The 13,626-nt window shown below is 42.0% G+C and overlaps 1 protein-coding gene across 2 annotated transcripts in view; it reads left to right on the forward strand.

The window, feature by feature from the left end:
* Window positions 1-304: 304 nt before the first annotated feature.
* Window positions 305-13,626, forward strand: part of ESAM (endothelial cell adhesion molecule) — a 50,968-nt gene continuing 37,646 nt past the window's right edge. The window contains exon 1 of one of the 2 annotated variants that reach the window (XM_042476766.1): window positions 305-481. Coding sequence is in view for 1 of the 2 variants with exons in the window: in XM_042476765.1 (XP_042332699.1) it covers window positions 2,143-2,185 (43 nt within the window). In the remaining variant the exon portion in view is untranslated. Of the gene's footprint in view, window positions 482-2,073; window positions 2,186-13,626 lie in introns of those variants that run through there. The other variant, XM_042476765.1, reaches the window with a different exon arrangement.

Here is a 13,626-nt window from a genome sequence, read left to right on the forward strand (position 1 = left end):
TATCCATCAGACTGGGACAGTTTCCCAGGAAGGCTTCTGACCTATGCTTCCAGTGGCATGACTTACATCCTCTTCTTTCATTCCATTCGCTCTCTGATGATAAATAAATGTCCAACATTTATTTTTATGCCAAGTGATGTTGAAGAAAACAAAGCCTGACTTCTACTGGTTAGTCTTGAGTAACTTCATTAAATTCAATTATTGAATAGTGAATCAACATGTAGATAAATCCAATGAGTCTACTCTGACTCTCTAGAACCAACAGGATTCTAATAGGACCAACAGCAACTAGGATCAGGAATCTATTGATCTCCTAGGAACAACAACAGGATTCAAGCCAGGCTGTTATAATACTTTTCCCAGAGAGCATTTGGAGATGAAATCACTGGAGTTGAACATTTATTGGTGCCTGTTGGGTGAAATCTTATCAGAAGTAATGTTGAATGTGGACTCAATTCTTTGTTTGCAAAGACAAATACAGGTATATGTTTGTTAATAAAGTGCATGTGATCGAGGGTTTTATTTTAACAGAAAATTTGGTACCAGAGGTAGGAACAACAGGGAAAGAATGGGAATTGATTCCTACACCACACACAACAAAGAACGGCAGTTCAATTTTCTTTTATTTTGACTTTTGTATGGTTTTAAATATGTTATTAGCCGCTTTGAGTCACATTATTGGGAGAAAAGTGGGATATAAATGTTTTTTAAAAATGCATAAAATAAAAGTCATGGCCTTATAGAATAGATGTTGTTGGACTGCAAGCCCTAACACCACTCTTTCTTTACTGTACTGGTGACAGCTGGTGAGATTTGCTGTTCTGTAACTTCAGAACAAACTAGACAAGATCCTGAAGTGTGAATATATCATTGAATACTGAAGTTGGGATTTCCCATGTCATCATATTTTCAATTTCTATGCATGGCCTTTGTTACTGAAAGAGCTGTTGGAGAATAGAGTGCCTCGGAGGAGAGTGGATTCTGAAGGTTTTTCTCCTGTTTTTCTCTTCCTTTCTTTCTCAAAGAACTAATTTAAATCGATTGCTGCTATTTTTGAAGCAAAATTAAAGGCCAGTAAATGAAACATCAAAATGTTCTCATTTGGGGGACATAAGAACTGCAAACAGCATCAGTTTGGGGCTTTGCATCCGAGTGTCTTTGTTTTTTAATAGCGGAGTGAGATTTTTTGCTTTCCTCTCTATCTTTATTTTAGGCACAAACTTGATAGACTGAGGACACAGCTGCACAAAACAGTCCTCCATCAAAAAACAATGTGGGCAGAGAGCAATAAAGAGAAGGCAGCTTATCACTTGCCATTTTTATTTGATGGAGTAGAAGAAAAGAGTGAGAAGAAAAGCTAGTGAGATGAACCTAAACACCCAAAAGGCACCAGATCCCTTCTGATCTTGGAAACTAAGCAGGGTCAGCCCTGGTTAGTAGTTGGGTGGGAGACCACCCAGGAAGACAAGGGGTGTGTGTGTGTGTGTGTGTGTATTGTATCTATATATACACTATATATATATATATATATATATATATATATATATATAAAGTTTTATTTATATTTTATATTATATATATGTGTGTTTATGTTTATTTTGTTATATATATATGTTATATATATATACATATGTGTGTGTGTTTATATATGTATGTATATATATATATATATTGTGTGTATATATGTTTTATATATATATATATATTGTGTGTATATATATGTTTATATACATATATATATTGTGTGTATACATATAAGTTTATATATATAGTGTATATATATGTGTGTGTGTTTATATACATATATATATATTGTGTATGTATATATATATATATGTTTTATATATATATATATATAGTTTAAAATAGCTATAAAATATCTATTTGAAAAGTTTGCTTTTGAACTTGGACTTGGGTGGGATCCCTCCCTCCCTTGTTGGCTCCGCCCCCACCTGTGGGCCCCTCCCCCTCGGCACCTGATTGGCCCCTTCTCCCCGGGGACCGCCCCCTCCCCGCCCCTCCACCTGAGCCGGCCCCTCCCTGGCGGCTCCTCACTCGCTGCCTGCGCTGCACCTGACGCTGCCTCTGTTCCTCTGCCTCCGGAGCCTCCTTTCTCTCTCTCTGCGTCTGTGGAGCGGAGCCATGGAGCCGCTGCCTCTGGCGCTGGGGCTGGCAGCCTTCCTGGGTGAGTGAGTGAGGAGAGGGGCTCTGGGGCTTTCCCAAACCTGGTCCCAAAGAGTGTCTCTCGTTACAGCTCTGCATCAATGCATCTGAGACCAACTTTTCTGGGGCTGATTGGGGCGAATGAATGGGGTGATGAAGACTCACCATGCATGATGCATTTACTCTACTTCGTGCCTCACTTGACTATTGCATTTATATCTTTCATTTACTCATTCCTTTTTGATATTCGTTTTATTTAGAGTTCTTATACAGAGAGTTGTACAAGTTTTTTGGGGTCCTTGTTGTATTGTCTATTGTACTCACACTCTTGGACGTTTTATCCTTAGGTTCTTTTTATTTAACCTTTTATGTAGAGTTCTGTTTGGCTATGTGGTATTTTGAGACGAGCCATGAGCTAATCAATAAACATGGATTGATTGATTGATTGATTGATTCCACCTCAATGTTAGGAGGAACGTCCTGAGAGTAAGGGCTGTTCGGCAGTGGAACACACTCTTTCCTCAGAGATTGTGGTGGAGTCACCTTCCTTAGAGGTCTTTAAGCAGAGGCTGGATGGCCATCTGTTGGGGATGCTTTGATGGAGAGTTCCTGCATGGCAGGATGGGGTTGGGCTGGATCAGGGCCCTTTTGGGGGTCTCTTCCAACTCTGTGATGACTCTATGTGTGCATTGCCTTCCTCTGAGGCTGAGAGAGTGTGACTTGCTCAAGGGCACCCTGTGGATTTCCATGGCTGTGTGGGGAATTATTGAACCATGGCCTCCAGAATTGCAGCCCAATGCTCTTCTTCCACTGCTGCTCTGGCTCTCTGAAAATATGGGTCGGGAGTTGAACTCCCAGTGAGAAGATCACAAGGACCCGTCCTTAACCACTAGGCCAAGTGTGCTGCCAGCCTGTGTACCTGTATGTGTATACAGTCTGCCCTTCTTATACATGGATTTTTTATACACGGATTCAAGCATCCACGGTTTGAAAATGTTCCAAAAAAACATATAAATTTCAAATATCAAACCTTGATTTTCCATGTTTTTAATAAGAGACACCATTTTGCTATGACATTGTATTTAATGGGACTTGAGCATCCACAGATTTTGTTATCCACGGGGGATCTTGGAACCAAACCCCAGCAGATAACAAGGGTCCACTGTACTGTATATATATATATATGTGTGTGTGTGTGTGCAAATTATATCCATAGACACACATATGGATGTACGATATACATATGCATAACCTAATAAACATGCATAGTTATAAGCATACAGGCACACACTTTGTTCTTGTCCAAAATGGATCTTGCAGCACCTTTGAGACTGACTGAAAGCAAAAAGTTGGTAGCATGAGTGTTCGTAGATTTGAGGCGACTTCTTCAATGCATCTGAGGAAGGTGCTACTGATTTTCCAGAGGAACATGCTTCTGCTTTTGGATTCTACCACTTTATTCTTACACGGTTGTCGACCGTGTGTCATGTAGCAGTGGCCAAAAGGGGCTAGGTGATTCTAAATGCCCACAGATCCCATGTTTCTGCCATAGATCCATAGCCTGATGAAAGGCAATGTGGTGTCATGGTTAAGAGTGTTGGACTTTAATGGATGGGAGAGTGGTTGATTTGAAAAGGGGAAAGGCAGTGGCGGCTGGGGACGGGGCAGGAATCTAGAGCATCTTTAAGACTAATTGGTTTATATTTTAGCCTGAGTTTTCATGGACATCAATCTATTTCCTCAGATGCATAGTTTTGACACCCACAGAGTGCAGGGCACAGGAGAGAGCCTTCTTTGTGGCTGCTCCCAAGCTGTGAAATTCCCTGCTGCAAGAGATTTGTTTGGGCTCCTCTCTCTCCTTTCCTTCCAGCAGCAGGCAAAGAGCTTTTTATTCAGGCAGGCCTTTGGCTCATAATTATGTCACAGAAAGAGCGTTCCCATTTGTTTCTTGCCATCCATTCTGTTCCTCCACATCTCCTTTTTTGGTAGCACATGTGGCTGCTGTTGTGTGCAAGTAATTTCTGACTTATTCCTGACCCTGAGGCAAACCCATCATACAGTTTTCTTGGCAGAACTGGTTCAAAGGAGGCTTTCCCATGCCATCCTCTGAGGCTGCAAAAGTGTGACTTACCCAAGGTCACCCAATGGGTTTCCGTGGCTAAGGAGGGATTTGAACTCTGGTCTCCCTATGGGGGATGTTGGGCAGATCACACAGACTTAATCTCAGCACACCCCACGGGCATAAGTTCACTTTAGGATTGGGCACACAGCTACAAGATGGAGCAGACGGGCAGGAAAATGCTGTCCCACTGTCCATGGGCAGACCGCATGGTGCGGCTTCAAGCCTCCCCACCATGCACATGAATTGTCACACAAACACACCACCTGCAATCTCCAATTACCTCCCACGTCCCACCCAGATGCCATTCCTTTGGATGGCCATCCCTTTGATTGGCCACACAGCCACACCTGCAATGCTCTGCCGGTATAAGGCAATGGTGCACTGGTGTGCCAAGTGGTACATTGGCAAAGTAATGTTATGGAAGCCCCTTGTACATGCCCCCTTCACTGCCTTCTCCCCACGCCCCCAATAGACTGTCTATTTTGTTTCTGTTGTAATTACATCCATTGGAGTTGTCATATTTCACTTTTTTGCTTTGCCAAAGCCCTGCACTGGCGCTGAGCTACTCATGTGCAGGAGTGAAGATGCGCATTTTCCATGCTCAGCCACAGTATCCCAGCTTCTTTTTGCTCCAGTGTTTATCCCTGGAGGACGTTTTGTTTTCCATTGATAACTCCCCTTCGACAAATAGGAACGGCCAAGTGGCTCATGTCGAATGGCTGTATCAATGCCAGCTCCCAGCCCCTACCAGCCGAAGCAGTTGCCTCATTCTTTGTGGTGGTAGGGCCAGCCATGGTGCTTCAGATATCTCTTTCAGGTCATTCCAATATAGAGTTGCCGTGCTCTAGTCCCTCATATCTGGGCGTTTAATTTGCATATTATGCAAATTTTGAATTTATGCATGTTATTAATTTACATTGTAATACAAATTTGACACATTAATCATTGGACTTTTTCTACCATTATATTTCAACGCCAGTACCAAGCTAAGAGCTCTTATTCCTCCCCCCCCCCCCCCCAAATAGCTGTTGTAAAGAGAGGGAGGCTTTCAAGCAACCCCAGAGAATAATAGGACTCCCTTTGCTCTCTTGAGGCTGTTTGGAAGCAAAGTTCCACCATACTGCCTAATCCTAGGCTCAAGCCGCCAACACAATTAACACACAACACAGTGCCATCTCTGATCACCTTCCTTTCTTTCCTGCCTTCTGGGTCTGTTGGAGGAAGCAGAGAGGGAATGGAAGAAGGTGGCAATGCTGCCCATGTGTAGTAGCAACCAGAGCCTGCAGGGCAGAATAAGGCTTGCACCAACGCCAGTCTTCCTGCACATTTTCCTGATTTATCGCAACTATCACATTTTAACCTATCCATGCGACAAAGGAGAAATCCAAGATTTACTACTTCAGCTGACCCAGCCAAGAATTTTTTAGTCTCTTCAATCTGGGATTTTCCAGGTTTTCTGGGACAAATGGCAAACATTATTATCATAGGTGGCAACTGTAGATAATTAAAACCAATTATACCCATTTGTTAGTCTTGAGTAAGAAAACATTGTGTATAGAAAATAATGACTTTTGATCCGGTTCATTTTTTAATATTTGGTAATAAGAGTTGGCATCTGAAAGATCAATGAGTTCTTACTGTAAACTTTCACTTTGAACTCCGAAGAAAAAGTTAAAGTTATGCACAGACTGAACCAAATGTTTTCACATGTTAAGTCTGACTGCAGTACATGTAAAAGGGATCTAGTAGTTCTAGTAGACCACAAGTTAAACATGAGTCAATAATGTAATGCAGCAGATAAAAAACCAAAGTGATTCTAGGCTGCATCAATAGAAGTATAATGTCGAGATTGAGCAAAGTAATAGTACCACTGTATTCTGCTTTGGTCAGACCTCACTTGGAATGCTTTGTCCAGTTCTGGGTGAAAGGTCTGGAAATCATGCCCTATTAGTAGTGATTTAGGGAACTGGGTATGTTTAGCCTGGAAAAGAGATGATTAAGAGGTAATATGATAGCCCTGTTTAAGTATTTAAAGGGGTGTCATGTTGAGGATGGAGCATGTTTGTTTTCTGCAGCTCCAGAGAATAGGAGACGGAGCAATTAAGAAGACCTAGCTGACAAGAGCTATTCAACAGTGGAATATGCTGCCTCAAAGTGTGGTCAAGTCTACTTCTTTGGAGGTTTAAGTTTGAATCTCTTCACACGTGTAAACAGCCTTGACATATAATGCTGCTACTCCTCTCTTCTTGTTTTGCCTATTTTTCTTAAGAAGGTTATACCCATCTATTGCTACATTCCAATCATGAGATTGATCCCACCTATTATGCCGTATTTGGTTTGCTGTGCTAGGAGTTCAGGTTCATCTTGTTTGTTTCCCAAGCTCTGTGCATTAGTGTAGAGGCGTTTATGACCCCATCCACCTGCCTCTGTTGAGGTTTTTCCCTCCCAATGTTGGGTCCTTGCACTATTTACCTTGTTCCCTCTATAACAGTTTGACTATTAAACTGACCACTTAGGCCATCTCATAAACAAAACTTGCCCTTTCTTGTTTCTCTTCCTTTCTGTAATCTTTGCTTCGTTCCCCAGCTCTACGTGACATACAACATTTGACGCATGTGTTGTTTGCATTTTCAGAACAGCCTCTCTGTAAAGGAAGTGGAAATACCCTGATAGCTTTAAAAGGAGATGGAAATAATTACTGTAAAACATGATGCTGGAATTTTTTTTGACTTTTAAAAGGAATTCCTCTCAAGGGAATGGTTGGATAGGGCTTTGTATTTATTTCCAGCTCTGATGCTATTGTAGCATTCCAAACTAAGCAGGCAGCGGAGAGGGGAGAGCAATGGAGAGATTTGAGCCTTACATATTGGCAAGTCTTAAGCATGGATAAAACTGATTCTGGTGAAACACATCAGTGACCGTACCTCAGAGCCACCAAAGGGTGCTTTTTAGACCCTCAATGCAGAATAGGAGGAAGGAAGTAAAATGCCATATCTCTGATCAGTAACTGGAGATAAGAACCACAGGAGGCTGGTAATCGAGATTTGGGTCTATATTAAGCCCATGGGCTAGAGGCACTCCATTTCTGGCATAAATAAAGCAAGAGCCTCAATGAGACAGGATTCGTGTCTACCCTGGAAACAGAAGTGTGAGTTTTGCAATGAGCCTGTTTTTCTAGACCAGCAATATAATGAATACTTCTCTAGCTTCATTAACTGCTATAGGTTTTCAAGCATGTCAGAACTTTTAAAAAGAAAAATTATAGGACAGAAACCAATGAAAACATGTAGAAGGGAAAGCCAGTTGTTTATGCTTATAGAACCCACCACCTCAACTATAGCGGAGGCAGAACTCAAGTCCTTGTCATGGACTGCCCTGGGCCTGACTTAGAGGCACAGTCAGAGGACTCAGGCCCTGTACCGACAGGCCAAAATAAAGCTGCTTTGAGTCACTTTGGAGGTATGCTATTTAAATAATGCATGTGTCCTAAGAGTCCGGAAGCCGTGCCAAAGCCACACTCCAGTCCTAAGGAACAGAATGCAGCTTTGCCGTGGCTTCTGGACTTTTAGGACACATGCATCATTTAAACAGCATACCTCCAAAGTGACCCGAAGCAGCTTTATTTTGGCCTGTCTGTATGAGCCCTCAGACTCTGAAGTCATGGAGGAGGCTGAGACAGGGGTTTCTATCCCATGAGGTGGATTTATTCCCTATCTGGGCCAGAGTTGGCAGCCTTGAGGGACTTCCTAGAGAAGTAATGGCTTCATCCACCCATTCACATCTCCTGCTGGGGCTCCCGTGTTATTTGTCCACAAGAAGTGTGGAGAACTCCAGCTATGCAGCGACTACCGGGCATTGAACAAGATTACGATCTGGAACCGATACCCGCTGCCCCTTATCCTGGAGCTTCTAGAGCAGTTGAGCCATGTGCATGTGTTTATCAAGCTAGACCTCCAAGAGGCCTGTAATCTGGTGAGGATCCAAGCCAGCGATGAATGGGAGACAGCTTTCCAGACGAGGTATGGGCACTACGAGTATACTGTGATGCCCTTCGGCCTGTGCAATGTCCCCGCTGTCTTCCAGCACTTCGTCAATGATGTTTTCCAGGACTACCTGGACCGCTTCGTCGTGATCTACTTGGATGACTTCTTGATCTATTCCCCCACTCCACAACTTCTACCTGTAATATTAAACCGAGTGGTTGGAATCTAGCCAGTAGTAAATAATGCTAAGGATTGTACTCTGTGAGAAGGTTCAAGGACAGCAAGGCTGCTGCCAGCTTCCTAGTGCTTAACACTACTTATATTTTTTAATTGAATTTACATCTCACTTCCCCCCCAAAATGGGATTCATCTATTGATCTGTTTGTTAGATAACCAAATAACTATTCTAAGAATCTGTGTAATCCAAGAGAAGTATCATCTTCAATACAGATTCTGATTTGCTTATTCCTTAGATGTTCAGGACTGGGTCCTAGTGCTCTAAAATCTAACCACTGAACCTTGGTGTATCAAACATTTTTCATAAGTCTCTCACATGGCATCTGTCTCCACCTCTAAGTGCAAACAGCTGCTGTTGGATCAGTGTTCAACATCTCACACTCTAGTGTTGACTTTGCTGTCAATGGATAAGTGAATTGTGCAGTTCCACTCATCATCACTTGTTTCTTCTGCTCTGTTTGCTTTGAAGCCTACTGTAACATACTTTGTGATGATAAGATTTCAGTTCTCCGTTGCCTTGATCATCTTGCTATATGTGCAGCTTCTGCAGTCAGACTCCACCGCTTTCTGTATTACTAGGCTTTGTTCAGTCTAATCCATGTCAAAGACAGTGGGGGAGTAATATATGCTGCATCCCTTTCCCCTCAGTCTTCACTGGATTGAAGCAAATTTATAGGGACAAAAAGATTTAAAGGAAATGCTTTGTTACTTACCAGTAATAGCATGATGATAGAGAATAGATGTTGACTGTTATTGTTCATAACACTTAAAAATATGTTGTTGTTTTTAAAAGAAAGGGGACAAAAACTGAGGGAGCACAATTGCAAAAAACTGCCACATATGTCTTCTATTCTTGCCCCTGTCATGTTACACTGTTATAGCACTGTAATTCCACTTTAACTGTCATGGCAACATCCCATGGAATCCTGGGGCATGTAGTTTCATGCGGTACTAGAGCTCTTTGACTAAGGACTCTAATTACCTCTCCCTAGTCCCAGGATGCCATAGGATGGAACCATAGCAGTTAAAGTGATGGAACAATGCTACTATAATAGTATTCAGTTCTCTTGCCAATCGCCTTCTACATCCAAACCCCATTGGCAATCACAACTTATTATTGTGCTTATTTTAAAATAGACTCCCCCTCTTCATTTGTCACAGTGAGAATTAAAAGCAACTCATCTGACTCCTATGTATTCCAGAAAAGCCATTTTTTTCCATGAATTTCTGCTCTCTTGAGTCTAAAAGTTCCTCCTGCCCTGGGGTCGTGAGAAATGCAACAAGGGACTTTCTCAACAAGCACTGCGCTTAAGGCCAACTCATATCTGTTAATTTTATAAATAGTCCCAGCTCACAAACAATCCACATTGCTTTATTTTCCTCTCTCTCTCTCTCTCTCTCAGCATTGAGTCAGGAATGGGCAACTCTGATTTCTGCTAGAAAAGCTAATAACGTAGTTATCGACCCTGGAGAAATGCGCATACACACAATAACCTTTAGTCTCCATCTTTGATAGACTGTTCTCCCTCCCTCTTCCTTGGAAAACTTGCAATCAAGGACACATTCATGTACCAGGAAAGATCCATCAGACTAAGATGGAAACTGAAGGGAGAGTGTGGTTCCCTTGGTTTAATTTCTGTCTCAGTTTCACATGGCATGATCATGTTAATCCCATAGAGTGAGGTCACCAAATGAAATCCGCCTTCATCCTTTAATTCCCAAATGTTTAATAGCTTATCGAGGGGAATATCTGATTGGACAACTATGGTCCAGAATTATGGTTGTGCTGTGAAATGCCAAAAGTCCAGTATTTGTGATATTATGGGAGAGTGTGTGTAGTGGGGTGGTGGTGGTAGGTTTTCAGTTTTAAAACCAAGAATGCCTCTTCTAAAATTGTCTCAGATGCAGCAGAGCAAGAAGGCTGATGGTTTTGTTTAGTACATTTTGACACTAATTAGATGATTCCCATTTCCCATTTCTCTTCCTCTTCACTTTTTGCACAATTATCATTTCCCCAGCCCTCTCTGCCCCTGTGTTCTTAGGGTTAGTTTTGCCGAGGATAAAATTAGAATGGGGGTCATTCGTGTTGCCAGATTTCGGAGCTTGGCCCTGAGACTCAAGTTTTTATGGGTCTTCTCCAGTCATGAGATAGTTGTGCAGATTCTCTTATTTTGAAGGACTTAGCTTTGGGCAACAGGAAAAGGCTGAGTAGTAGCTTGCTTCTGTTTGCAAGGATTCATTATTTGGTTGATGCAATTTGCAAAGACTTTCCAAGGGGTATTAGTTACTTCCCTTTTCCCCTCCCAGTGGTTGTGGTGTCCCTCTGCTCTATTCTGCATCCACCTTCAGGCTAGAAGCAAGTCGACCAGATTAAATGTTCCTTATCCTATCTCTTCAACAGTGGTGTCACCAGGGTTGGTGTCATCCTGTGCGGTAACTCATGGTGTCGCCCCTTCATTGACCACCTCCTGTACCACAACATACAGAATCCTTAGTGTTTTTTGTACTAATGTTACTCATAAATTGTAATTCCCATCTATCATTGAATGTAATGGTAATAGTTAGGACATAAACCAGTGGCACAATGAAAATTATATTTTTAAATTACAATGTCAATGTATTTACGTATACACAGTTTCACATGTTTAAAGTGAGAATTTGTTAAATGTGATGTATTTAAATAATGGGTTGTTGTTTTTTTTTAAATTAAAAAATCAGTTTGTCATTCACACCATCTCTTCAGCATTTCTGCTTCTGCCAAAAGGCAAATGTTTGAAGATGCCAGCTGCAGATGCCGGTGAAACGTCAGGAATAAGCTCTTCTAGAACATGGCCACATGGCCACATAGCCTGAAAATCCCACAAAAAACTATGTTTGAGGATCTGTTCTTAAGGGGTGACCTGGTACGATCCCCCCTGGAATGCCACTGCTCCTCAAGTATAATGGTTAATTACATGTTCAGGGGCCATCTCTAAGTTTCAAGTTTGGACACTGAAAATTCAGGGCATGGAACAGTCTTGAACTGGCAGATCTAATGGTGATGAACATGTGCTTTTCCCCACTTGTGTGCAAAGCGGAGGTATAGCATTAGCATTGGTGATGGGGAGGAAGGCATTGCTTCTCTTCCCCTCCTCCCGACCCCACACAAATATGAATTCTTCCCCAGATATATTTTCCTTTGGTCTTTACCATTGCAGTAGCTTAAAAGGTCAGTTGAGCATCGAGGAATGTAGTTTAAACATACAAGAATAGAGACAGGCAAAGTTACTCTGACTTCTGCCTGAAATGTGTTTCTCCTTTCCTAGCCCATTTCCAGTAATGGCACTAGGAAGGGACAAAAGTGATGGGAGTAAACTTTTCAGAGGGAGAAAATGTAGTGCCCCTTCACTGCATGCCCATATGTATATTTAAAGTAAAGTCAGACCTTGGAAAGTTATTCTTTTATTGCAATACCCAGAATCCTCTGGTATCTGGGAACTGTAGACCAAGCATTAAAATTTCACAGCCCCTCTCCAATGTTCCAATGCACACACTTGTTTGAAGTTTTTTGTTGGTGTGGATTGCCTAGGATGCTATTTTCCTTTCATGTACTTGGAGCAGGGAAATGAGATGATGACTGCTGTGACTAAGGGCAAGGAGTTTCTTTCCCTATGGGATGCCCGTAAGCAGTTGCCATGGGTCTCTTGCAGCTGAGTTGGCATTTTTAGACCTTGCCTTTTGATGACAGTGCATTGTTTTCTGGTTTAGAAGTGTCCTTGAATACTCTGACAGGAGGCCAGAAGGTGGTGTATCTAAGAGATAGATCCTCAGAGATGTTCTCCAAATTTACACTTTTCTGGATCTCTGAGACTTGGCACCAGCCATTCTGAATGACAGGAGCATGTCCAGAGGAGGGCACCCAAAATGGCGAAGGGTCTGGAAACTATGCCCTGTGAGACTTAGGGAGCTGGGGATGTTTAGCCTGGAGAAGAGACAGTTAAGAAGTGATATGATAGCCCTATTTAAATATTTGAAGGGGTGTCATATTGAGGATGGAGCAAGCTTGTTTTCTGCTGCTTCAGAGAATAGGGCCCGGAGCAATGGATACAAACTACAACAGTAGGCAGTAGTTTATTGAAAAGAGTATCAGGACTGATGAAATTAAGATAAATTAGATTTTCCTGTAAACAAAGTAGTGCTCCTGATAATGTTAAAACTTCAACCCCCAGAAACATTGGCTAGCATGGCCAGTGGTTAGGAATTTTTGAGACATGTAATCCAGCATATCTAGCACTAACCATTACTTAAATGGAGAAAGAGGACTCTGGCTCTTCTGATATTGTTACACTTCAGCTCCCATCACCTTTCATGTTTGGCAATGTTGCATAAGCAGTCCAACAACATATAGAGAGCTACAATTGCCCAGCCCTGGCTTAACTTGTCAACAGGGGCAACTGGTGATGGATTTTTCCTTACTTAGGAAAGCTAGTGCAAAGTCTGTCCCATCCAGTTCACACTTAGGATGTATGAACAAGACAAAATACATGCTTGAGAATAGAGCTATTGTGGCAAATGTACTTGTAAAAGAAAAATATCTTTTTTAAAAACACAGTTTGGGTTTTAGAGTTACCACTGGATTGGAGAGAAGAAAGGGTTCATCATCAAGATTTATCTTGAGCTACTTAGATGGTCCTGATAAGGCAGTGTCCATTTGGGGGCTTAGTTGACTTTTTCTAAAAGGCTCTTGGTCTGTCTGCTTCCTTATCATGAAGGATCAAGTGTCCAGCTGGGCTTTACCCTAAGTCACTGGAAAGACACAGTGGGAGATAAGGGTGGTCATTCAAGGCTAATGCAAGACTAATGTGTTCTTAGTTTTTATGTCAGGCAAGAAGTGGCATCAGGACAGCAACCTGTTCCTCTTTCCAGAGGAGAGGTATGTCAGTAACACGCTATCTGCAAAACCAAATCAAGCCAGCAAGATGGAGACTGGAAGTATGTCCCAATGTTATAGAGATAGCTTGGTCATGTTACTGTTTGGGATTATAACTCCCAGAATGTCCTAGACAGTGGAGGATTCAGGAAGTTATAGTCCCAAAGAATAATAATTCTTATGTTTAATCATATCCACTTTTCCCCCAAAAT

Source organism: Sceloporus undulatus, chromosome 6 (genome assembly GCF_019175285.1).
Source record: "Sceloporus undulatus isolate JIND9_A2432 ecotype Alabama chromosome 6, SceUnd_v1.1, whole genome shotgun sequence".
Classification (NCBI taxonomy): Eukaryota; Metazoa; Chordata; class Lepidosauria; order Squamata; family Phrynosomatidae; genus Sceloporus; species Sceloporus undulatus.